Source organism: Hemiscyllium ocellatum, chromosome 12, assembly GCF_020745735.1.
Source record: "Hemiscyllium ocellatum isolate sHemOce1 chromosome 12, sHemOce1.pat.X.cur, whole genome shotgun sequence".
Lineage (NCBI taxonomy): Eukaryota > Metazoa > Chordata > Chondrichthyes > Orectolobiformes > Hemiscylliidae > Hemiscyllium > Hemiscyllium ocellatum.
This window is the reverse complement of record NC_083412.1, coordinates 34,384,916-34,411,102: the sequence shown is the minus strand read 5'-3', so window position 1 is coordinate 34,411,102 and position 26,187 is coordinate 34,384,916. Positions and strand designations below refer to the sequence as shown.

General features: G+C 39.7%; 1 protein-coding gene across 3 annotated transcripts in view; it reads left to right on the top strand.

Moving 5' to 3' along the window:
• Positions 1–26,187, top strand: part of ltn1 (listerin E3 ubiquitin protein ligase 1) — a 151,855-nt gene that overhangs the window by 47,795 nt on the left and 77,873 nt on the right. For all 3 annotated transcript variants that reach the window (XM_060833496.1, XM_060833494.1, XM_060833495.1), the window contains exons 10-13: positions 1,343–2,155; positions 3,564–3,605; positions 5,145–5,331; positions 8,655–8,900. In XM_060833496.1, coding sequence (XP_060689479.1) covers positions 1,343–2,155; positions 3,564–3,605; positions 5,145–5,331; positions 8,655–8,900 — 1,288 coding nt within the window. The remainder of the gene's footprint in view (positions 1–1,342; positions 2,156–3,563; positions 3,606–5,144; positions 5,332–8,654; positions 8,901–26,187) is intronic.

The following is a 26,187-nucleotide window of genomic DNA, read 5'->3' as shown; positions in this document are numbered from 1 at the left end:
TTGCATTGAAATAAATGCAGTTTAATTTATTAGGCCTACCTTGTCCTTGCCTGCCCTGGCTGTTTGACTTGCTTCTGTTCTCACCTGTACCCATCTCCGATCGATCTCTTTCCTCACTATCTCCCTGGGTCATGCACAGGCACACAGACGCACACTTCCGAGCAGCTCCAGCAAATTTCCCTGCCAGTATATTAGTCCCTGTCTGATTTAAGTGCAGTCTGTCCTCATTGTACAGGTCACTTCTACCCCAAAAGAGATTCCAATGATCCAAAAACGTGAATCCTTCTCCCATACATCAGCTCCTCAACCATGCATTCATCTGCTCTATCCTCCTATTCCTGCCCTCACTAGCTCATAGCACCGGGAGTAATCCAAATATTACTACTCTCGAGGACCTCCTTTTCTTCAGAATCTCAAACTTTTCCTTTCCTATGTCACTGGTTCCAATGTGGATAATGATCTCTTGCTGGCCCCTCTCCCCTGTGAGAACATCCTGCACCCCCTCTGAGACACTTTTGATCCTGGCACCAGGGAAGCAACACACCATTCTGATTTTCTGCTACTGGCCACAGAAACATCTGACTGTACCTCAGACTAGAGAATCCCCTAACACAATTGATCTCTTGGAACCCAACATACCCCTCGTTGCATTAGAGCCAGTCTCAATACCAGAAACTTGGCTGATTGTGCTACATTCCTGTGAGATTCCATCACCCCCTACATTTTCCAAAACAGCATACCTGTTTGACATGGGTATATAGACTCCTGCACTAGCTGCCTACCTCTCTTACTTTTCCTGGAGTAAACCAATCTATGTGACTGTATCTGAGACTCTTTCCACCCCCCCCCCCCCCCCCCCCCTTCCTATAACTGCCATCCATCACGTACTGTTGCTGTCGCATATTCCTCATCGCTTCTATCTGTCTCTCCAACCGATCCATTCAATCTGATAATATTTGCATCCAACAGCATTTATGGCATTTATAATCTGCAATAACCCTTAAACACTCTTTAAACTCCAACATCTGACAAGAAGCACATATTACTCTACTAAAGGCCATTTTCGCTCCTTCACAATCTACAGACCCAGAAAATAACACCGTCTTATTCCTCTATAAACACTGCCCCAGGTTAAATTACTAGTTATGGCTTATATCTTAAATTTAATCAAGAGCCATATGTTTTAAATTGGTCAAGTTGTAAGTGTGGCATATAGCAAAAAGAGCATTTACAGGTGCAGACTGAGAGTATTTAAGGCAAATAGAAGTTTGATAATTGTTAATGTAATTTTGAAAGTAATAAAGTTGAACTACTTCTTTCCTGAACTTCTTATTTCTTTCAGCTGCTACCTCTTTTAAATTTTGCGTTGAAGAATCCCAAGCTGCAAAGTAGCACTTTCTCCAAACTTGCAGACACTCTTGCCTCATGGGAAAGACGAACTGATAATTCAGATATAGAAGAGTGGGCTGCTGCATACAAACAACTGTTATCTGATTTTTGGAAAGGTCTTTCTCAAGCCTGCATATCTCAGTTGGGCAGCACTGAAGTTGATGAAAATGTATTAGAAGGGATCTCCTCTTTGCTTAAATGCATGGGAAAGCCTAAGGGGACAACAGAACAGTCTGTGAGAAAGAAAGGTAAAATCAGATTTATCGATCAAGAAGAAACTCAAGATTATGAAAGCAATGCTACAAACCACCTGGAAGAATTAATTTTTGAAACGAAGAATACATTGGAATCTGAAAATTTGGAGGATACTTCAAGACAACGTCAGGACAGCCATCCTGCCAGAACAGTGCCTTTGGAAGCCCTAATCTGTGAACTTGCCAAACTGAGCATGACCTTTGTTAATGAACAGAACTCCGAAATGCATCTTGTGTTCTTGACTACACTCATTAGCTCATTTCCATCAACAAAGCTATTCACTATTTTGCTGGAAAATGATAAACCAGGGAGTACTGAATCTTTCTTTGAGACAAGTAATGAAGTGAAAGCGATGGCAAGTAACCCTGCTATACGGTTTCTGACTCAGAAACTACTAGTGTGGGTGAAAGAAGATAAAACTGACTTAGGTTTTTTGGTTGATATGCTCTACAGTGTCCTTCATTGCTGTGATAATAATGAAAGGAAGATAATACTGAACCAAATCTCCCAGGTAGGTGAAAGAGCATAGAAAATCAATGACAATTTTATTTACTGGTTTTGAATAGGTTGGATTAATAGTTACGAAACATGTTCAAGACATTTTTATAGCTGTTTATGCCTAGTCAGCAGTAGACACTGTTACCAGGAGGGCACAGACTTATCATTGCACGGAAAAATTATTGTTAAGCAAGCAAATGGAAGGTTATCCAGTAGGCGGGCATGTGGGTCTGAGGTTACAATCAGTGTTCCCTCTAATATTTCATGTTGATGCATGGACCTCTATCTGCGCACAGCTTCCGGAACTAGAAGCCAATGTATCTGCGTGGTTATTGTTGTGTACAGACCCTTCAAGAGCTGTTCTGTCAATGAGGGAACATCGATTACAATCAGGTCAGCCATGTCATTTGAATGGTAGAGGAGGCTTAAGGGGCTAAATGGTCTACTCCTGCTCCATGTTCGTGTGTTCATATTTGGCTCATCAATTTAGGATGGCTCTAACCCTGCAGCTCTACAGGTTTATGTTCTTATAGTCCCTGTCCAATTGCCAAGAACCAACCAAGTAGTGTGTTCCAGCTCGGTAAGATGGAAATGTTCTTAAATCGGCAGCACCGTTATTGCCATGAGTTTCTCTTTTTCTCCTCTGTCTGTCTCTCTCTCTCCCTCTCGTGCTCTCGCTCTCGCTCTCTTTCCACCCCCCTTAGTCTCTCACTCTCATGTCTCCCCTCCTCCATCACTTGTTTTCTTTCACTTTTCTGTTTTATGTCTGCAATTTATTTCACTCTATATCCAGCAACTTTCCTGGTCAATTGTGAAAACGGTAAATATAGACGATAAGTAGGATTAGCTGCAACTAGCTGAGTAGCAGGTAGGGAGGGAGCATGCAGCTGTGGAAGCTCAGCGTACATACTTTTGAGAACTGATCCAAAACTTTTCTGTTAAGTCTCACTTAACATTCACTCTGACTGTTGTTGGCTTGTACGTACTCCATGTTCTGTAATGCCCCAGATTAAAATTTCTCATCCTCCACTTTAAATGCCTTCATGGCTCGGTGTCTCCCTATTTCTGTAGCCTTCTCTCTAGCCCTAATATTTATCTCTTAAAAACTTTTGGTTAACTTTTCTCCTGCTGTTTCACCATCATTGATTGTGCCTTTAGCTGCCTGAGTCTCGAGCTCTGAATTCCCTCCCTGAATCTCTCCACCTGTCCACCTCTATTTTCTTCTTTCAGTCTTTCCTTTAAATCTATCACTTTGAACAAAATTTTAGTCTCTACTTCTACTAGTTACTTTAGTTCAACATCCACTTTTGTTTGACATCTTTGGGAAGCACCAGTGTATTTCTTATGTTCCAGTTGCCATGCAAATGCAAGCTATTATGTTATTATCCCTTTACTAAAGAACGCTAACTTTTCTTTTGTAGATGGAGCAAGGCTGGCTCCTCGTGTTCCACATCGTACAAAAGGTAATTCTGCATGCTACTGGAATTTATTTACTGAGTTTAGATTTTCAGACAGCCTTGTGTTTTGGGCTTTAAATTTTCCTTTTCTTTCAGTTAGAGTAGAAGTGCAGAATGTCATATTGCTTCTCATAAGTTTGTCTTCATGTCCAACTGTAAATGATAAAGATACTGTGTTAATTTGATTTTCAAAATGCAGCTGTTCAATCAGCATTCAAAATAAAATTTGTGTGTCATGTAAGCTATTTTTGTGAATGCCTTTAGCGTGCTATTTAACAATATTTGAACTAAAAGGAATTTAAATAAAAGCAAAATCCTTTTGCAGCTGATTTATATAACCTGAATAACCTGAATTAGTAGTAGTAGGTATTTATAGGATGAGGTCAGAAAAAGTTTGTTTTGTTCTCAAATTTTGGTTTTGTAGTTAACGAATGACAATCTGGAAAGTGCACATTTTATGCCCTCTATCTGGATATATTAGTATTGCAAGTTTATGTTGTTAGTTTAACTGTGGTCATCAGTTGACTGGAATTTTCACATTATTTTGAAACAAAATCTTGTGATTCTGTCAACAATTCTAACATACATTAAATAACGATATTCCCTCGGCACTAGTGTTGGACTTGTAGAAGTAGAAGGAATTAATACCATAGGCAATTTGTTTTGAGCCTCAAAACCATTAAAACTAAACCATTAATAGCTATTTTAATCAGTTTACAATATAGATTGTTCATGGATTATGGAAGGTGCTGGCTACATCAGCATTTATTGTCCATCACTAATTGCCTAGAGGGCAGTTAAGAGAAAACCATATTACCATAAGTCTGAAGTCATGTATAAGTAAAACCAGGTAACGATGGCAGATTTCATTCCCGAAAGGACATTGGTTGTCCAGATGAGGTTTTTACAATCATAAGCATTGGTTATATGGTTGCCTTTAGGCTAGCTTTCTAATCTTCAATTTAATTGAATCCAAATTTCACCTTCTGCCATGGTGCAATTTGAATTCATGTACCTAGGACATTTGCTAAGCGTTCTGGATTACTACTGCAGTGACGTTGACACTATGCTCTCCCTTCTCCAAAAGTTTATTAAAAGTCACATAGAGGACTGAACTTGAATAATGCTAAAAATGCGTTCATGTTGTACTGAGCAGGGCAACTGGAAGAATGCTAAATTTCAAATTATTACAGCAATTAATATTGCAGGAGAAGCACAGTTACCCTGTCCAAACAAGAGGATTATGTTAATGTCTTGCATTTTTGTTTAATTACCCAAGAATTTAGAGAACTCATTGCTTGCTCCATGACAATGTCCAATCAATCAGAGTCAACTTGTGAACAGCTTTTCTAGGAGTATTGATCATTTGAAATTTGACTTCCTTGCATTTGTTCTGCTGAGCTCAACATAGAGCGCTCTAGCAATGTGTTTCTCTTTTCAGAAATAAATAAGTTTATAAACATTACAATATAAGAAAACCTAATTTATAATGGTTAAAATGCTTGGTAATCTTTGTTGTTTCCATTTCTAACCTGTTTCTTTCAGGCATGTTTGGATCAAGTTAAGTATGCTGCTGTTTCTGATTGGTTGAAAGGAGAAGTACTTGGTGAGAAATTGGTCTTATTGGCAGATGAGCTCTGTACAATGGGAAAAACCAGCTCTTGGCCAAAAGATGCTCACTCACAAAGCTGGGTGTTACTTAGCCTAGCTCTATCTAAGCACTTCAGTAATGGTGAGTAGAGAAGCTTTCTTTCAAAAACCTTCCAGAACTCTGTGTAATGACATATGACATATTTCTGTGCCACGAATCTAGGTCATTTGGCCCAAACAATCCATGTCAGTATTATGCTCGAATCCCCTCCTAGTAGTAACCCCCTATCCTCATAGTGGTGACAAAACACTTTTCACTCTATATTTGTAGATATGTGACAATAAATAACTCAATAAATCACGTATGTGTCCATCTTCCCACTAAATGTATCTGGCTATTTGCTTCTACTACATAATGTGGTAGTGAGTTCCACTTTCTCAAAATGCATGTTTTATCAAAATGAGGAATTTAAAATAACAAAGGATTTGTTAATATATATAAATAATGTATTGCTACTTCTGATGAGGTATAATTTTAAAATCAGATTTGGGCTTTTCAGAATAAAATCAGGAAGTGTAAGATAAAGTGCATTCGAAATGTGGGACTTGCTTCCTCTTAAAGCTTGTGGAAACTGGGTGAGTTGATGTTGTTCAGACTGAGATTTTTGTAAAGGTAATGTGACAAGGAGTATCAGTCAAAGTTGAGAGGCGGATACTAGCTGAGTTGCGATATTATGAACATACGAAATGGAAGCAGCGCTAGGCTACTCAGCCAGTCAAGCTTTGTCTTCCATTTGATAAGAACATGGCTGATCTGATTACTCCATAGTAATAATCTTTCACTTCCTTGCTTATCAAGGTTCTGTCTGCCTCTCCCTTAAAAATATTCAAAAACTTTATTTTCACCACCTTCAGAGAAAGAGAGTTCCAAGCACTCATGATCCTCTGAGAAAATAATTTTCCTTCTCTGTCTTAAATGGGCAGACCTTAATTTTTGAACCATGATCCCCTTGTTCTAAATTCTCAAGCAAGCAGAGATAACCTTTCCACACCAACCTATCAACACACTTCAGGGTAAGCGTTTCAACTAAGCTTCTAACTCTTCTAAACCCAGGCAGATGCATGCCTCACCTGTCTTGCAGCGTGTTTCCTGTTCAAATATTCCCAGCAAAATGGTTAAATATGATTTCCCTTTTGCAAAATCTTCATTTACCTTAGTGCTTGGTTATATCATCTTCAGTAATAATTTCAAGTATTTTCCCAGATGTTGAGCTAACTGGGTTGTAGTTTCCTGCTTAGAGTGTTGAATATTGAAGTTGCATTTAATATTTTCCAATCTGACACTGATTAGCCACAATTTAATGGTTAAATTTTTCTATAAGTGCAGGTCAAAGGCTAGGAATTCTCAGTAACCCCTTACAGCTTCCCAAAGCAGAGCTGATCCTAGGGTAGAGTGAATCAAGGTCATCTAAAAGAGGGCCACCCCATATCCTGTATTTGGTGGGGCACTCTGCATTGGGATCATAGACACATAGAAGGAACTAGAAACCAGGGTGAGAGTGAACTTTGAATAAGCAAACAAAACATTTCATTTCTTTTCCAGTTTAGTTTGAAGGCAGCAAGAACTCTTTAACACAAAGAAATTCATGGAATTATGTATTATAATGATATATGTGTTATAATTATGTCCTATAATACTTTGAGGATTGATTCAATGCTTGTGGATGTGTTGAGCAACCAGAACATCTTTTGTAGTTAACACCTTCTCTCTTGACACAATTTTGGATTTGGCTGCATTTCAGTGATTAATTTGGTTCAAATCATATGATTTCTCTCATTTAGCCATCCCTGCTCTGTGAAGGAGTTGGCACAATGTGACTTCCACGAGATCTTTCACCCACTTAAGAATGGTTCTGTCCCAAAGGCTAACCATCTGCAAGGCATAAATCAGGCATACATTAGAATATTCTCTGTGAGTTTTGAGAAGATTTGTAGCTCAGATTGACGTTCTGGATGTAGGTTTCCTCGCTTACTGATGATGTTACCTAGTATGATGACGAAGGTTTTGAAAACGAACCTTCCAGCTCAGTGAGCAAACCTACATTCAAGAATACTCTCTACTTGACTGGCTTAGTGCAGCCAACAACACTCAAGCTTGACAGCTTCCAGGTCAATGCAATCCACTTGATTTTGCACCAATCCACCACTTTCAGCATTCACTTCTTTCACCTAAGTGAAGTGGTAGCAGAATGCATCATCCAGAAGATGCAGTGCAGTTACTCAAGTCAGCTCCTCTGACAGCGTCTTCCAAATCATGACTTTTACCACCGAGAAGAACAAGGACAGCAGCTGCTAGGGAATACATCCACCTTCATCCTCCCTTCCGAGCCACACAACTTCCTGATTTGGAACTATATCACCATTTGTGCACTGTCACTGGGTGAAAATCCTGGAACTTCCTTCCAGCAGTACTGAGTGACCTTGTATCCCAAGGACTGCACCAGTTCAAGAAAGTAGTGTGCTGAAACTTCTTTCAGGCAGCAATATCCACATTCCAAAGAACAAGTTAAAACAGAAACTGCTCTTTGTTGTGGTTTTGGAAGAACTAAATGATAGTTCCTTTTAAATCCTGATTGAAAACAATTTTTATCTTTCCTCTGGCTTTTTCCAAAGTTTTGGTAAAAAATTGCTTTTACTGCCTATTAAAAAGTAAGGACAGCATAGCCCTGCCTGATCATAGGGCTGCTCTCATTAGAGAGAGAGAGAAATAACTGGTGCTGTTTTAACTTGAGGGTCACCGCACCTCAGGTGAGGGAAGAGTTTGAGAAGGAAAGTCTTTCATGGCACCAAGGCAAACTCAGCCAATGCAGAAACCCATGTTGTTGGTATCATTCCATTGTAAACCAACCATCCAGCCAACTGAGCTAGCCAACTTCCTTGTTGAGTATTAGAGCACTGGCAGAAAATTCCATCCAAGCTGAAACCTATCATTGACAATAGCCTGGAAGTTGGTAGTAAGGGCTCTTGTAGCAGTGCTAGTGTCCCTATCTCTGGGCTGGAAGGCGTGGGTTCAAGTCTCACCTACTCCAGTGGTGTGTCATGAACATCTGACTAGTTGATTAAAAATATTTGGAAATCATTTTTCATCACCCTCATTCAGCTGAGTTTTGACGAGGTTTATTAGACTAAAGATCAGGGTATTATAGAGTCTGAAGATACTGAAAGGGATCACTTGAACAGTTGAGTTCATGCTAGATCTCTTTAGAACAACCCAGTTAGCCCCATTCTGCTACTCTTTCATATTTGTATAGATAATATATCACAGGTACTTTTTTTATTGTTATGTTTGAGTCATTCAGATGGCTTCTTTAATTAATTGGTATGTATTCGTCAAATTGAACTATTGTATCAAAGGGTGCGTATTGCCTTAAGGATGTGTTGTAGTATTTGAATTTTTTTTTATAGAGTTCTTGATCGGTGAGCTGTATATTGAAAGGATAATTGACAGACTGCACAATGCGCTCTCTAAGGATCTTTCTAAGGACCTGTCTAAAACTCGAGCTCTGGAGCCAATGCTTTCCTTCATTTGTGATCTGGCGTCTAATTTTTTCTGCTCCATCAAGGGGTGTTTGCAGATGTCTACAGCTGAAGATCTTCTTTCCACAATCTTCCAGCTCTGTGCCCAAAGCCAGGAGAAGACTCATCTCTCAGGTGAAGTGCAGTGTTAAAAAATTAGGTTTATTGTTTCTATGTATCTTAAACATATGCAATTTCAAGGTGTGCACATGTGTTTTATATTTTAATTAATCTAACCTCATCCTCCTCAGAAATCTTGGCATGGTGTTATTCTATTATTGGACATATCTGATAGTGATTTATCTCACAAAGTTAGCCTGACCGCATTTAGCATGACTTCAGTTGTTTGTAAGATTTTTGAGTCAATTATTAAGGATGCGATTGCGGAATACTTGGAAGTGCATGGTTAAATGGGGCTGAGTAAATATAGTTTCATCAAGGGAGGTCATGCCTGACCAATTTGTTAAAACTCTCTGAGGAGCTTATGAGCAAGTTAGGCAAAGGAGAGCCAGTGGACGTGATCTGTTTGGATTTCTAGAAGGCCTTTGAGAAGGTGCAGCAGAGAAAGCTGCACAGTAAGATAAAAGCCCATAGTGTTAGGGGCAAGGTACTGGCATAGTCAGAGGATTGGCTAACTGGCAGATGGCAGAGTGTGGGGATAAAGGAGTATTTTTCAGGATGGCAATCAGTGACTAGTGGCTTTTGCAGAGTCCACAACTATTCACACACATTAACAATTTAGATGAAGGAACTGAGGGCATTGTTGCTAAGTTTGCAGATGGTACAAAGATAGATGGAGGGGCAGGTTGTGTGGAGGAAGCAGGGAGGCTGCAGAAGGACTTGGGCAGGCTAGAAGAGTGGACAAAGAAGTGGCAGCTAGAATGCAGTGTGGGAAAGTGAGAGATTATACACTTTGGTAGGAAGAATAGAGGCGTAGACTATTTTATAAATGGAGGGCGGTTTCAGAAATCTGGGACCGGGAGTCCTAGTTCGGGATTCTCTTAAGGTCAACATGCAGGTTCACTTGGCAGTTGGGAAGGCAAATGCAATGTTGGCATTCATTTCAAGAGGGCTAGAATACAAGAGCAAAAATGTACTGCTTGGGTTTAATAAAGCCGTAGTCAGTCTGCATTTTGAAATATTGTGAGGGGTTTTGGGCCTGTATCTGAGAAAGGATGTGTTAGCATTGGAGGAGGTTCAGAAGAGATTCACTAAAATAATTCCAGGAATGAAGGAGTTGTTGTATCTTAGTCATAGCGATAATCAGCACTGAAACAGATTCTTCAGTCCAACACGTCCACGCTGACCAGATATTTTAAACTAATCTAGTCCCATTTGCCAGCATTTGGCCCATTTTACTTCTAAACCTTTCCTATTCATATGCCCATCCAGATGTCTTTTAGGTGTTGTAATTGTACCAGCCTCCACCACTTCCTCTGGCAGCTTATTCCATACACGCACCACCTCTCTGCGTAAAAAAGAGTTGCCCCTTAGGTCCGTTTTAAATCTTTCCCCTCTCACCCTAAATCTATGCCGTCCAGTTCTGGACTCCCTCACCCTGGGGAAAAAACCTTGTCTATTTATCCTTTCCCTGCCCTTCATGATTTTGTAAACCTTTAAGGTCACCTCTCAGCCTCTGATGCTCCATGGAAAACAGCCCCAGCCTATTCAGCCTCTCCCCATAGCTCAAGCCCTCCAATCTTGCCAATCCTTGTAAGTCTTTTATGAATCCTTTCAAATCTGTTGTTTTTTATGATCCTAAACTCAATTGTCAAATAAATATCTAACTCTAGCTGGGATAAATTCAATGACTAAGCCTGTAGCGACTTCTGAAAATGACATGCAAAGTAATCTCAGTCTGGAGTGGGGAGACACATCTCTATTTAACATTGATGAGGAGTGGTTGAGGAATCTGTGTCTGTACTTGATGGAATTTAAAAGGATGAGGGGAGATCTGATTGAAACTTAAATAATACTGGTAGGCCTGGATAGAGTGGTAATGGAGAAGATAATTCCATTAGTAGGAGAGAGTAGGACCCGATGGCACAGCCACATAGTGTAGGGACGGATCTTTAGAACGGCGATGAGAATGAATTTTTTCAGCCAGAGGGTGGTTAATCTGCTGCAGAGGCCTGTGGAAGTCAAGTCAATGATTATATTTTCGACAGAGAGAGAGATAGGTATTTGATTGGTAAGGGAATTAAGGGTTACCGGGAGAAGGCAAAAGAATGGTGTTGGGAAATGTATCAGCCATGATTGAATGGTGGAGCAGACTTGATCAATTGAATGTTATAATTCTGCTCTGGTCTTATGGACTCATGGAAAGTTATTAACCATTTACTGGGATTCAGATGCTAAGTAACTAAGTGTCTGATTACTGTCAAGAAATGAACACCTTTATTGCCTGACCACTGAGATATAAGTCTGGCAAACATTGTCATTTGCATTTTGAGAGCTCATTACAATTTCTGCAGTGGAGGAAGGTTGGAGTGAGACTTCTAAATAAAAATGCCGAACATATTTTTAAAAATAATTTATCCATCTTTCACTTGATGAATAGACCTTTGCTGATACTGAAAGTGGCTCCTGTACACTCCCCATGTACTTACTCCTGACCATTTACCTGTTTAGGCTCCACACTCTTCTACCTTTCCACCTTCCTCTTTCAAGACAAATGCTTAAATCACACATGTTTGATACAGCTTCTTTGCTCGCTCCTTTATTGCCTTCCTGAACAGTTTTCATCTGATGATGCCTTGCTGTACATCTCTATGACTCTAAGAGACTATAACTGTAAGCTGCAGATGTAGTTATACATTTCAAGGTGGCTACCTCGAGGTTGCTGAAGTTCACCTTGCAGAATTTTCCTGCAGTTAATGCTTTGTGCAGCTGGAAGATGTGGTTGGCTTCATGTGCACTTGTTCACAATGCAAAACAGAGATTAAACTTGACAATGTGGCATTAAGACTGAACACGATACATTTGCATCTCTAAGAAACCTGTCTGCCTCATTTATTATTTATTTTCTGTTTCTAATGTGTCTTGAGTTTTTTTTTCAACTCTCATTCAGCTCTGCTCAGACATTCAGAGTTAAGAATCTTTTTGCATTTGGCCAAAGTTTGTGTAATATTCAAAATTATTAAATGTACCTGTGTCTGCTACTGACTTCAAAGAGATACACAGCAGAACTTTCATTCCGGGGCAGAGGCAGCTGTGGAAGTATTTAGTGCCAAGCTATGTACCAGTTTCCTCACAATTTCTCAATTCCCAGCAATTTTGGTGGAGGCAACTTATGTTGGACTCAGCATGAAAATAACATCAATTGTGGTTGTTCAAGAGCCACCTTCAGGGTGAATGGTACACAGCAGAGCTGCTGACTCCATGGCTATGGAGACTCAGCTACCCTGAGATTGCAACAGCTGCTGACAGAGAGAAAAAATGTCAACATTAGATGCAATGTGTTATTACAGAGAGATGAGGTGCATGGGGAGTCCAAAACTGCCATGCTTGCTTTTGGTTTAGCTTCCAGGACATTTTGAAGCAACAGTGTCACCAGAGTCTGTAGGTTGAGGCAGGTGATTGCTGTTTGTATGCAGTCCTGCAGGAAAACCTGAGGCCTTGTGGATTATATGGGCACACTGTGGCAGGCATATCATGGCAGCAGTCCTGATAATGACAATGGTCTTGAATATTTTGTTACTGGGTTATTCTCAAAGCATGCTATTTGAGTGTGAGACATGGAATCTAATCTAATCAACATCTCACAAATGGCTGCTCATCACATTGTTCAGATGCCCTCTATAAGAGGGAAGTGAAATACATTGAGTTCCAGAATGAACAGCAGTTGTCATCTGTATCAACATGACAATCAAAGCTTAATTAGAGCAGCCAAGGGCATTCATCAATATCCACTCCCGCAATTTATAACTGGTGTGCAACCACCACATGAGTTTGCTGCAACTGTTCTAGATTTCTTGGAAACTGTCATGGCATCTGCATCTTAAGGCAACAGTATATGTTGCAGCTGTTAGTGCTACCAGAGGTAATATGTGGATGGCTTCTAAAGGACAAAGGTTGTTTGTTGAAGAAATGGCTACTGACATCAGTGCGTAATCCTACAATAGATGCACAGAGTTACTATGGTGAATACCATCTCAGTGCATGGATCATTAGTTAGTAACCCATCAGACTCCCGATCCTGGGGCTAGTGAGGAATCAGCATAATGTTCTGGACTGAATAGATAGGGAAGAACTGTTCAGTAGGGTTGACAACCATAGGACACTGAACTTAGGAGATGGGCAAAACAACCAGGTGCAGTGTAAATCAAAACATTTTTTACAGAGCAAACGTTAAGGAGTGTATTGCCTCAGAGCATGGTGGAAGTAGATTTAATCATGATTTTCAAAAGGGAGTTATTTAATTATCTGAGAAGAAAATACTTGGAAGGTATACGGCCAAGAGTAAGGGAGTTGGACCAGCTGAGTTCATGTTGCAGGAGCCAAATGGGCACTTTCTGTGCTGTAATTCTTTTGTGATGGAAGATTGACTCCTTCATTTTCTGTCCAAGACGTCCCGACATTTGGGCACACACATCCCATGCCTTCATCAGAAAGGTTTTGCATGTGACCTTCAATCCCCAACAAGACTCTGCACCTCTCCCTAGTTGAGCATGATTGATCTGACCACCAATCCACCTGGGGGAGTTTCCTTCACCTGCCTCTGCATCCATCGCATTGTCCACACAATTGAAGTACTGGGTACTTTGTGCCATCCTTTCAAAACTCATGTGACACTAAGTTAGTGAGTGTTTCAGCAGTGGTGGGTAATGCACTTAACTGCAGTGATGGTGCTATCTTCGATGAATCTTTTCCCTGCTGTTGTCATAAGCAGCACAATGGTATGCTGAAGATGTCCATCCATAACTGGCTTTAAGGAAGACCAACTGGCTTTAAGGAAGCTTATTCCTGATGAAGGGCTTATGCTTGAAACGTCGAATTCTCTATTCCTGAGATGCTGCCTGGCCTGCTGTGCTTTGACCAGCAACACATTTGCAGCTGTGATCTCCAGCATCTGCAGACCTCATTTTTTACTTAAGGAAGACCAAGGCGAGTACTTAGACACTTTCTCCTCTGTCTGGAGTGACTTGCTCGACTTGTCTGTTCACATTGATAACTTCATCAGGAGCAGCTACACCACCCTTCTCAAGAAAATAGCAAAGTGCTTTCGCACTCTTTCAGATGTCAATCTTACTCTTACCAACGTATACAATCATAGTTATAGAGTGATAGAGTCATGCAGAACCGAAACAGACCCTTTGCTCCAACAGCATATAATCCCACCTAAACTAGTCCCACTTGCCTGCTCCTGGCACAAATCCCTCCAAACCTTTCCTATTTATGTGTTTATCCAAGTGTCTTTTAAATGTTATAACTGTGTCCGCATCCACCACTTCCTCAGGAAGTTCATTCCACATGTGAATCACCCACTGTTTAAAAATAATTGGTCCATCATGTCTTTTTTTAAATCTCTCTCCTCTCACCTTAAAAATGTGCCCCCTGTCTTGAAATTCCTCATCTTAGGGAAAAGACACTACCATTAACTCTATCTATACCCCTCATGATTTATAAACTTCTATAAGCTCACCTCTCAACCTCCTCCTCTCCAATGAAAACGTCCCAGCCTATCCAGCTTTTCTTTAGAACTTAGATCTTCTATACCAAGCAATATTCTGGTAAATCTCTTCTGAACTCTCTCGAGCTTAATAATATCCTTTATATAGCAGGACGACCAGAAAAGGCCTCACCAATGTCCTGTACAGCCTCAACATGCTTTTCCAATTCCTATATTCAAAGGACTGAGCAATGAAGGCAAGCATACTAAATGACTTTTTCACTACCCTGTTTATATATACCTGAACCCCTAGGTCCAAATAGCAGTGTTCTATAGCACTTCTTGCAAATCTGTAACCTACCAACTTCCAGGGCCGCCTTAATAGCTGTCTGTATAGGAAATAGCATCACTAATGCTATCCCTTTTTTGAATGTTACATTTTTTTCCCTGCAAAGTCGATAGTGATAAATTTAGCACCATGGTGTCCTTCCTCAATGTATACTATGGCTCACTATAATTAGTTGGCTGTTTGGTACAAAATATTTTAGATATCCAGCAGCAAAATTGAGCAGGATCAGGACTTCAAAAAAGTTTAAATCTACAATAAAGATTCAATCTGTGCTATCTGTTCTTACACTTGATCGTGTAGACTGCAGAACCACGTTCACCAGAATCAACATAAGCAAAGAGATTGTATAAGTGGTACCAATTGATTTTGGAAATATTTCTAAAGTGGAGTAGATATTCCCCTGAGCATTTGTGCTCAATTCAGTTGAGTTTGTGTTTTCTGATGTTAGTGAGTTGTGTCAAAATGCTGTAGTTAACATTTAATTTTTGTGGAATGCCCTACAGTGATAAAAGCTTACAATAAGTAAAGGGGAGTGGTTAATACAAATGGAACTTATTGCCTGGCAGTTCTAAGAAGCTAAAATATACATGGTGCTTATGAATCATGTCTTGTAATTTTCAGGACTGTTCTCGAGCTGATATATTATGGTCTTTGTTCAGTGACCCCCAAATAATTTAAAACAGAATCAAAAACATGAAGCATTTTCATTGTTGTCTCCGTAGCTCTCCTAAAAATGCCAGCTTTGGCTGTTATGATTTCAAAACTACTCAGTTTCCTCATCCAAATAGCAGTGTTCAGCATTGAATTACCACTCAGCAGTTTGCGAAATTTTGTCCACTAGGAGCCAAAATGGTCGTGAATGGAAATTGAAATTCTGATTGCTTTTTCCCAGTTCCCCTAATGCAATGTCATCCCTTGCGAATTTCAAGTAATTTAGCAAAATCCAAGAATTGAACTTCGATTCCTTGGTCTATGCAATTCAATATCAAATCAGCACTGACCTGACCCCGATCTCTTTTCTATAACTGAGGTTGATATGAAAGTGACTAGCTAATATAGGCAGCTGAAAATGTGTTGCTGGAAAAGCACAGCAGGTCAGGCAGCATCCAAGGAACAGGAAATTCGACGTTTCGGGCATAAGCCCTTCATCAGGATAAGCCCTTCCTGATGAAGGGCTTATGCCCGAAATGTCGAATTTCCTGTTCCTTGGATGCTGCCTGACCTGCTGCGCTTTTCCAGCAACACATTTTCAGCTCAGATCTCCAGCATCTGCAGACCTCACTTTCTCCTAGCTAATATAGGCAGCCTTGTAAGCAAAGTGGATAGAAGTATAAAATTGATGAATGTGCAAAGCTGAGACAATGTAGGAACTGTAAGTTGACATCTACTTCAGACCTAGAAAGGATACTTTCTGAACAATACAGGAGGATCAAGCTAATCTTGAGCTAAACAAAGTCTGACTGGACTACATCTGGAATGCAGTGAGCAATTTTAGGCATTGCAACAGAGGAAAATGTATTGCCTTAGAGTGGTTACAATATAGATTTATTAAAATTAAGCCTTGACTCATAGAGTTAAATTATGAAGAGGAAATTCAAGATCTTTGATTGTATTCTCTGGAATCTAGGAGGTAAAGGGATGACTTCATCAAAATTTTCAATCTTTCAATCTATCCTATTATCCCAAGTTAGGACTTGGGGACCTAATCAAATAAAAAATCTAGAGTCTGATTTTGAGGAATGAAATGAGGAAATACTACTACATTGAGTGGCAGGAGTTTGAAACTCTCTTCCTTAAACAGTAGTTAATGCTAGATAATTTGTTAATTTTAAAACTTAGATTTTTGTTAGCCAAAGATATCAAGGAAATTGGGGGATAAGTGTTTATCAGGAGTTAGGTTCCAGAAATCTGACCGAATGTCAGAACAGACTCGAGGAGCCCAATAATGTACAATATTCCAGTATTTCTGTTCAACTGAATTAGCCTTTTTACTACCAATTGATGGATTTGACAACAATAGGAAATGTGATTGTACATATTGGAGAGACCAAAACCAGAAACTGAGCTATTGTTATTCTTGGGAGAAAGTGAGGACTGCAGATGCTGGAGTCAGAGTCGAAAAGTGTGGTGCTGCAAAAGCGCAGCAGGTCAGGCAGCATCCGAGACGCAGGAGAGTTGGCATTTCGGGCATAAGCTCTTGATCCTGATGAAGGGTTTATGCCCAAACCATTGACTATTCTACTCCTCGGATACTGCCTGATCTGCTGTGCTTTTATTATTCCTGACTTGTATCATTGTTACTGTTAATTGTTATTTATTAAATACACTTTTTTTCATATAATTATGTCTGAAAGAAGTGGTAGGCTGTTTGTGTTCTGGTGTTTGTATAGGTCTTGATAAACACAGTTGGAGAATAACTGGACAGGCTGGTTATTCCCACAGCCAGATTGCAAAATTTCTGCTCTAATCTCTTTGCTGCCAGGGTACTCGTTTGTACTTCCAGTCGTTAGCAGTTTAGTTTATTGGCAACTCAGCAAACCTGCCTCACTTGCATTGTTTCTGCTTCAGGTTGGATTTTGATCTGCAGTATGAAAGAAAATGAGATAATGTATGACCCTTAGGGTCTAAACTTATTATTTTCTATTATAAAACATATAGAAGATACCTTCACAAATATTGTTTAACCACATATTGGGAAGTAACTTGGTTATATCTGACTGACTTTTATTGATTCATAATTCCTTCCCTTTCCCACCCCTCCAGCCTTCGACGAAGGTATTGCAAATCTTTAGTCAGTATTTGGACCATGGTGTGCTAATATAGTGAACTGAACACGGGGGACCAACCTTTGTATACTGCATCAAGATGATGTACATCAACACCAAAATGCTATGTAAATGTGGTTTCACTCTGCAATATATTTTTAGTATTTGCATACCTTCATGCAATAAATAGGATGCAATAAAGAGAGTTTGCTTCAAAATCAATATTTTAAACATATTATAATAGTAGAGTGGTGCTATGCAGTAATTTACTGATGTTATAAACCAGAAGGGTATAAACTTTCTCTGTTCATAGGCAGACATCAGTGCCCACAGTTAATGCATAAAAAGACATGAGTGTTTAGATTAGAAGATTAGAGTCCTCACACTGACCCATTGAAGAGTAACCCACCCAGACTCATTCACCTACCCTATATTTACCCCTGACTGATGCACCTAATACTATGGGCAATTTAGCATGGCCAATTCACCTGACCCGCACATTTTTGGATTGTAGGAGGAAACCGGAGCACCCAGAGGGAACCATGCAGACAGGGAGAATGTGCAAACTCCACATAGACAGTTACCCGAGGTTGGAAACGAACCCAGATCCGTGGCACTGTGAGGCAGCAGTGCTAACCACTGAGCACTGTGCCGCCCCATGTTACTTATGCTTGCTTACGTTTTTTTTAATCTTACCTTTCATTTACATATTTTTGATGATTTGGCACTTTTCCCACTCTTGCAGATTAAAATAGTGGTCTCCTTCTCTCTACCCCACCTTCCCTAAGCTGGCGTAATATTGTATGCATAGAAAGTATTGACGTTGCATGGCATTCCACCCACATTATGCAGTAGTGTTCAATTACTTGGAAAAGTAGGAACCTGCCTGCAATTTGCTAAGGAGTTTTTAAAAGTGGTATTTGGTGAATTGGGCTAGATAGTATGCACACCAAATTGTTGTTACATGACTACTGTTCATCTTTTGCTTCCACTAAAAATATTTAATTTTCGAAGGTGATACTTAGCACTGTACAATTCTGTTGTTTTGCTGAAATTATTTGTATTGTGTTGCTTGATGCATTACTAATCACAGTGCTAACATGGGATACTTGTCTTTGGCAGGCTTCCCAAATGTGCATTATAATGGTGAATCTGAAGTGCTTTATAATGGTCATCCTTATCAAATGCCATCACATTGTTGGCATGTGCAATCCATTTGAGAAAAGTTTCAATTGTTGGAAAAAGTAAATTGGGTCTTAAAAGCATTCTGTAGATGGTCAATCTCGGTGTACATTATTCTAATGTTCTTAAATCCATTTTAAAGAATACTTTAATGGCACTACTAACCTTCCATTCTAACATTTTTGTAAAAGGATATTCTGAATATTCGATATTGACCATTTACCCACTTAGTCCCCACCCATTAAAACGTTTCTCAATACTTTTTAATCACTTTTTATATGAAATACAAATGATTTTAATACCTTTTGCAAGTCTGAAATATTGACTTTATTCTTGTTTGACACATTGTTAAAATGTAGTTACATAAAACATTTCAACAAGTCTTTCAAAATAATGAGTTAAGATATTCTTATTTTTAATGGCACAAATATATGGTGTACAATAAAGCATTTTTCATACAAATCCACATGCATGCATATACAAAAGCACAAACTGCAAATCTGAAACAATGTAGAAAGTGCTAGAAACACTCAAGTTAATCCATGTGGAGAGAAGAGGCTAACATTTCCAATATCGCCATTTATCAGAACTCAAAAATATCATCAATTAACCTATTTAAAGGAACAGATAAAACATGTGGCAGGAGTAAGCAATTTGACTCCCTTAGTCTTCTGCACTATTCAACTATATCTGGGCTGATCTGGTTCGATGACATTTTATTGCTTTATCCACGTATCCCTTTATATCTTCAATATCTAGAAATCTATTGATCTCTGATTTAAACATCATCAATGACTGAGTCTCCATGATCCTTGGGGTCAAGAATTGCAAAGATTAATCACACATTGAGTGAAAAAATTCCTCGTTACCTCAGTACCAAGTGGCCTATTCCTAATATTGAGACTGTATCCCCTAGTTCTAAATCTCCCCCTGAAGTTCTGGACAAACATTCTTCCTGCATTAACCCTGTCAAACTTTGCAACGATTTTCCATTTCTCAACAAGATCACCTTTCATTCTTCTAAGCTTTAGAAAATACAGGCCCAGTCTTCTAAATCTATCTTCATAGAACAATTCCGTTTTCCCTAGAACCAGTCTGGTGAACCTTCATTGCACTCCCTTTGTAACAATGGTATCATTCCTTAAGTTAGGAGCCTAAAACTTTCCAAGCTATCATTGGAGACGCCTCATCAAGGCTAAAAGGAAGAATTACTCATGCAAGTAGGCCCAGTGGTTAGCACTGTTGCCTCAAAGCACGAGGGACCTGGGTTCAATTCCAACCTCGAGCGACAGTGTGGAGTTTGTACATTTTCCCTATGTCTGCATGGACTTCCTCTGCGTGCTCCAGTTTCCTCCCACAGTCCAAAGATATGCAGGTTAGGTTGTTTGGCCATGCTAAATTGCCCACAGTGTCCAGGGATGTGTAAACTGGGTGAGTTATCAATAGGAAATGCAGGGGTACAGGAATAGGTTAAGGGGGTGCCTGGATTTGGTTGGGATGCCCTTTGGAGGGTCGATGTGGAGTTGATGGGCCTAATGGCCTGCTTCCACAATACAGGGATTCTGTGATGATTCTGTAAGTCCATGCATTCACATGATATAATGAACGTGAATGAAAACCAAAAGGCAGCAGAGTACCTGATTAAATATTAATGTCAGACGGTAGGAGAAAGGATAGTGAAAGGAAGGTTAAGAGATATGGAACATGTAAATATAGTAGCTGAGGCAATTTTGGAATAGAACAGCAATGCAAGCAAAGTCGATATGCAACCTCACAACAAAGAAAAAAACAAGTAGAAAGCAAAGGTGGAGACTGTCAAACCCACTTACAATGTTGCCTGAAGAGGTGAAGGAGTTTATGGAGAAAACTGCAGAGTTTAGGACCGGAACAAAGTGCCAAGGTTAGAGCAATTGAGATGAGACACAAAGGAGAATACTGTGGTTGATTAGGTCAAAGATTTAAGAAGTCAAGATGGATAATTGTGAAAAGTTCAATGTTACTACAATCATAGAGGTTGTCGTTTGTGACTTTAAGTGTAGTATTTTCAAAAATATGGATGTTCCGACAATCCAAGCTGTATTCTTGGTATCCTATACATTTATTTTGAGATGTTTCCTGAATGAATGAAGTTATTTAAAGTGAGGAGTTAAGCCAGTTTTAGTAGTGTGATGGCAGATGGGAATTGGCGAGACTGCTGATCAAGACAATGATCCCAGGCCACCTTAATGAAATATGGTGATGTAAACAATTTTCTGATGAAAAGTAATACAACGCTGCTCCGAGGCAGTAGAAGAGCATCTCCGGGACTGCTTGGAATTGGTGGACTGGACCATTTTCAGGTATTCAGTGGAAAAGCTAGATAGTATGCTACCACCATCACGGACTTCACTATCAAGGGCATAGAGGACTGCATGCCAAAGAAGTCAACCCAGGTGTTCCCCAACCGGAAAGGTTGGATGAACTTGGAATACCAGGTGTGCAGCATTGAAGTCGGATGATCCAGATCTGTACCGAAGATCCAGATATGACCTCTGCAAAGCCATCAGAGATGCCAAGAGGTGTTAGAGGCTCAAACCAACTGTACAAACACCTGCCACATGCCTAAACAACATAACGGGATACAAAATGAAGCACAGCAAGGTATAGATAAAACACATCCCTCCCTGATGCGCTGGATGCTTTCTATGCTCAGTTCGAGCAGCATGCCAGCAGCACAGTGTCACCTGCCCCGACAGTACCTCACACACCTGTTCCCTCTGTCACCGCTGCAAATGTCAGATCGATCTTGCTGAGAGTCAACTCTTGGGAAACGACGGGCCAGGACAGAGGCCCCAGCTGTGCACTTAGATCCTGTGCGTACCAGCTGGCAGAGGTATTCACTGACATAGAGTCATAGAGATGTACAGCATGGAAACAGACCCTTCGGTCCAACCCATCCATGCTGACCAGATATCCCAACCTAATCTAGTCCCACCTGCCATCACCCAGCCCATATCCCTCCAAACCCTTCCTATTCATATAGCCATCCAAATGCCTCTTAAATGTTGCAATTGTACCAGCCTCCACCACATCCTCTGGCAGCTCATTCCATACATGTACCACCCTCTGCATGAAAAAGTTGTCCCTTAGGTGTCTTTTATATCTTTCCCCTCTCACCCTAAACCTATGCCCTCTAGTTCTGGACTCCCCGACCCCAGGGAAAAGACTTTGTCTATAACCTCTCCCTCATACAAGCCAACGTCCCCGTCTGCTTTAAAAAGACCACCATCTTCCAAGTACCAAAGAAAGCACATGCAATGTGCCTTAATGACTACCGCCCAGTGGCTCTGACCTCCATAATCATGAAGTATTTCAAAAGACTCATCATGGCCCACATCAACTCCAGGCTCGCAACCCTACTGACGTAACAGGTCCACAGGGAACGCCATTTCCCTAGCCCTGCACTCATCCCTTGAACATATGGACAACACGGACACCTACTTGAAATTCCTACTCGTCAATTATAGCTCCGTCTTTAACATCATGATCCCCTCCAGACTAATTTCAAAACTCTGAGACCTAGGTCTCGGTTCCAGCCTCTGCAATTTGATCCTCAGCTTCCTGATCCACAGATCGCATTCAGTGAAGACAAGCGACTGCACCTCCTCCACAATAACCCTCAACACTGGAGCCCTGTAAAGATGCATTCTCAGCCCCATACTGTACTCCCTGTTCATGCACCACTGTGTTGTCAAATTCCAAACAAATGCCATCTACAAGTTTGCTGACAACACCACCATGGTGGGATGGATATCAAACAACAATGAGTCCAAATAGAAAATGAGATGGGGGCTTGGTGTCATGGTGCAACCTCTGTCTCAATGTCAGCAAACTAATCATTGAATTCATAAAGAAAGTAGCGGAACACACCCCTATCTGTGGACATTGACAGGGTTGAGAGTGACAAATTTCTCAAAGTGATGATAACTGACAACCTGTCCTAGATTTCCCATGTGAATGCGATCATCAAGAACACACAACGATGCCGCCTCTTCCTCAAGTGGCACAAGAAATTCAGCATGCCCATAAGGATGCTCACCAACTTTTACAGATGCATCATAGAAAGCATTCTATCCTGGTGCATAATGGCCCGGTATGGCAACTGTTCTACCTGGGACTGTAAGAAACTACAGAAGGTTGTGTGCACAGCCCAGACCGTCACTGAAGCCAACCTCCCATTCATGGATTCCACTTACATGTCTCATTGCCGCAGAAAGATTGCCAGCCTAATCAAAGACCCATCACACCCTGGTAATGCCCTCTTCCAACCTCTTCCATTAGGCAGACGATACAGAAGCTTGTACACATGCACCAACAGGTTCAAGAACAGCTTCTTGCCTGCCGTTATTAAACTGATGATTGGATTCTCTAACTTCAAATAATGTAAATTTTGTTAATATTGATCATGCTTTGCACAACTCCTCTGCAGTGTAACCTGTATGCCTCACTCTTAAGTTTTTTTTCACCCTATGTTCTGTATGTCCTTGTTTACTATTATTTGCCTGTACTGCTCACAAACATAGCTTTTCATTGAACTTGGGTAAACAAATCAACACAGTGATGCATGAACAGGGAGTACAGTAGGGGGCTGAGAATGCATCCTTACAAGGCTCCAGTGTTGAGGGTTATTGTCGACTAGATGCAGTCGCTTATCTTCATTGAGTGCAGTCTGCGGATCAGGAAGCTGAGGATCAAGTTGCAGAGGCTGGAACCGAGACCTAGGTCTCGGAGTTTTGAGATTAGTCTGGAGGGGATTATGTTGTTGAAGACGGAGCTGTAATTGCTAAGTAGGAATTTCACGTAGGTGTCCTTGTAGAATTTGATCTGAACAAAGAGCAATTTACCAATGTCAAGACAAAAATAAATTTGTGAGGCAGGAACAATCGTATATGGGTCATATGGAGCAGGTAAAATAAGATTATACAGGATTGGGGCACAGAGCTTGGAAGCAGTGCAGAGGAAAACCTTAATAATGTCATAAGTACCTGGGAAATTACGAATGTGTTTTTGGAAACAATGTTATTGCCTAGAAGGAGATAAAGAGATGTTGTAGAATTATTGTTCAGCTTTACCAAGATAAAGATGTTTGTGTTTATTCAAAAACAATGGTTCCATGAAAGCAGGTTTGAGAAAGATTAAACCTGAAAGAACAAGCATTGCAAATTCAGAGGCAGATAGATTCAAATCTGGGAAGGAGAATGGAAAAACTGATGTCGGTGATATTCGATGGAAAGATTGCATAGCGAATACTAGATAAAGAAACCATAATGTGTCAAACTAGATGAAGCCAAAGGCAGTCAAAAATGGTAGAATGGAAAATTATTTTGATGATGATTAGGGAGAAAGATAGAAGTAACAGAGAGTTGAGTGTTGGTGTGATCTAAGGTTAGAGTGGAGTCCAGCTGACAAAGGATTTTTCTGAGTCAGAGGGGGCAATATTGAAGAGGATAGTGTAAATCTCACAGCAATTGAAATTGGGCGAAAAACAATCGGGCAATAGGCTGGTACTCAAGTGTTGTTGATGGTAATGTTTTTCCTTATTTGAAAACAAGAGGAATCAGGTAGTCTCAAAGTGATAGATGAGATGAAATATATAAAGGACTGAGAACTATTTCTGTTCCAACATACAGTGCTCCTGAAGAAAAAGTGCATGCAGTCTGCAATATCAGCAAATCATGAATTGTTGACAGTAGCAGTTACAAGAGTTTAGAAACCACAACAATGTTGATCATGGTTGGATCCAAAAGAGGAAGGCTAACTCTGAAGCATTTACATATGTGCTCTCTTAAATATGTTACAATTATTCTATTTATTTGCTCATACTTATTTGTGTGCTTTTCCTCTCCTCTATTTTAAATGCTGATCCTTTGTATTTTTGTCTCTGGAGATTATATCTGAAATGTTCACTTGGTTGTTCTCTTCACAAGTACTCACTGGCTGAGTGTTTCCAGAACTTTGAGCATGTATTTGCTGATACTTTAAAGCTGTTTTGCTTCTCCCAAGGAGAACATCTAAAAATCACCAATGGACAATTTCATGGATATGTTTAATTTCAATTATTTTTGATGCAGAACTTCTTGAGGAACAAAATCAGATTAGATTTTTCTTTTGACATTAAACGGAGTTATGTTTAATTCTTGATGTCATTAGTGGAGTTTTCCATGTGTAGAATCTTAGTTAAGGCAATCACCTGATTATGTAGGGTGAAGTGGCACTTAAGCTAGTATGACTATTTTAGTATAAATCTGAAAGAGCTAATGAAGAATGAAACAAGAACAAAACTGTCAAGATGACAACTTCTGTGTGCTAGAGATAAGGTATAGCTCTCTGTTCCTGTCTGTGTTACTTATAGTTAGTGACAGTTGATGTGTGACCAGACCAACTTAACATGAAAAAGCCTCATGGATTTGGCATTATGGCTTCAATGTTGTGATCAGGCCAATGTCCTGAAACTGGGAAACAAGAAAATCTTCCACTTGTGCTGGTTTTCAGAAATAATACTTTGAGAAATTTAATTTAGTAAAATAATATTTTCAGTCATAAAGGTGCTTGTGGTGTAGAAAAACATTCTTTCTGTAATAGAACATTTATCAGCTATGTATTGCGTGAGATCTTAACAAATAGTCCAAATAACACAAGTATTCTGTCAAATGACTGATAATCTAAGACCAAGGCTGTAGCAGCAGAAACAACGAATTGCTCAATATATTGTTTCAAACAATGAAAAGAATAACTTCAAAATAGTTAGAAAAAATGTCAACTTGATTTTAATTGTAAAATTTTATCATAGGGTTTCAGAACAATTTAATGATTTGAAAATAAATTATTTTCTGAAATAACTATTCTCATTTGTGCATTCTCCCTTCAGCCATACACTGATTTTCCATTTATTTGTAATTGCTGATGTTAGAAATGTTCACATATTTCACAAATTTTGTTTTTTTAATGATGCATTAAACAACGTCCTCAGGATATATGTGGCAAGATTTTATGTCTCCTCTTGAAAATCTCTGAACAGAAAATAGCAAAGTACAACCTTGTAGCAATAATATGTACCTGAAGATCTTTCACTAAATCTTAGATCATATTTCAGCTCTGATTTGCCAGCATTTATCCAGCTCTACGTGGTCAATGAATAATTCAAGAAGAACCCCTGTAATTGACAGTATTTCACTTATGAAATCATCTTTAATGATGCATTTTCATGGAGAAACAATATTTGCTTTTTAAATGTCAGATGGTTACCACTTTTAAAGCTAATTGTTAGACAGACAATTATTTGAACTTTACTGGTTTTGTTTAATAGAAACAGCTGAGAATAGGTTTTTTTGCTTACGGATAGAATTGGTCTCCTCTGGAGTACTGAATGTGGAGAAAATGGTGGTTGTATGTAGTGAACGGTCTGTCTCAAAGCATGTTGCATTTTGTTTTGACCTTTTGATTCTATTCACTCAAGTGGCACATTCACATCTGGAA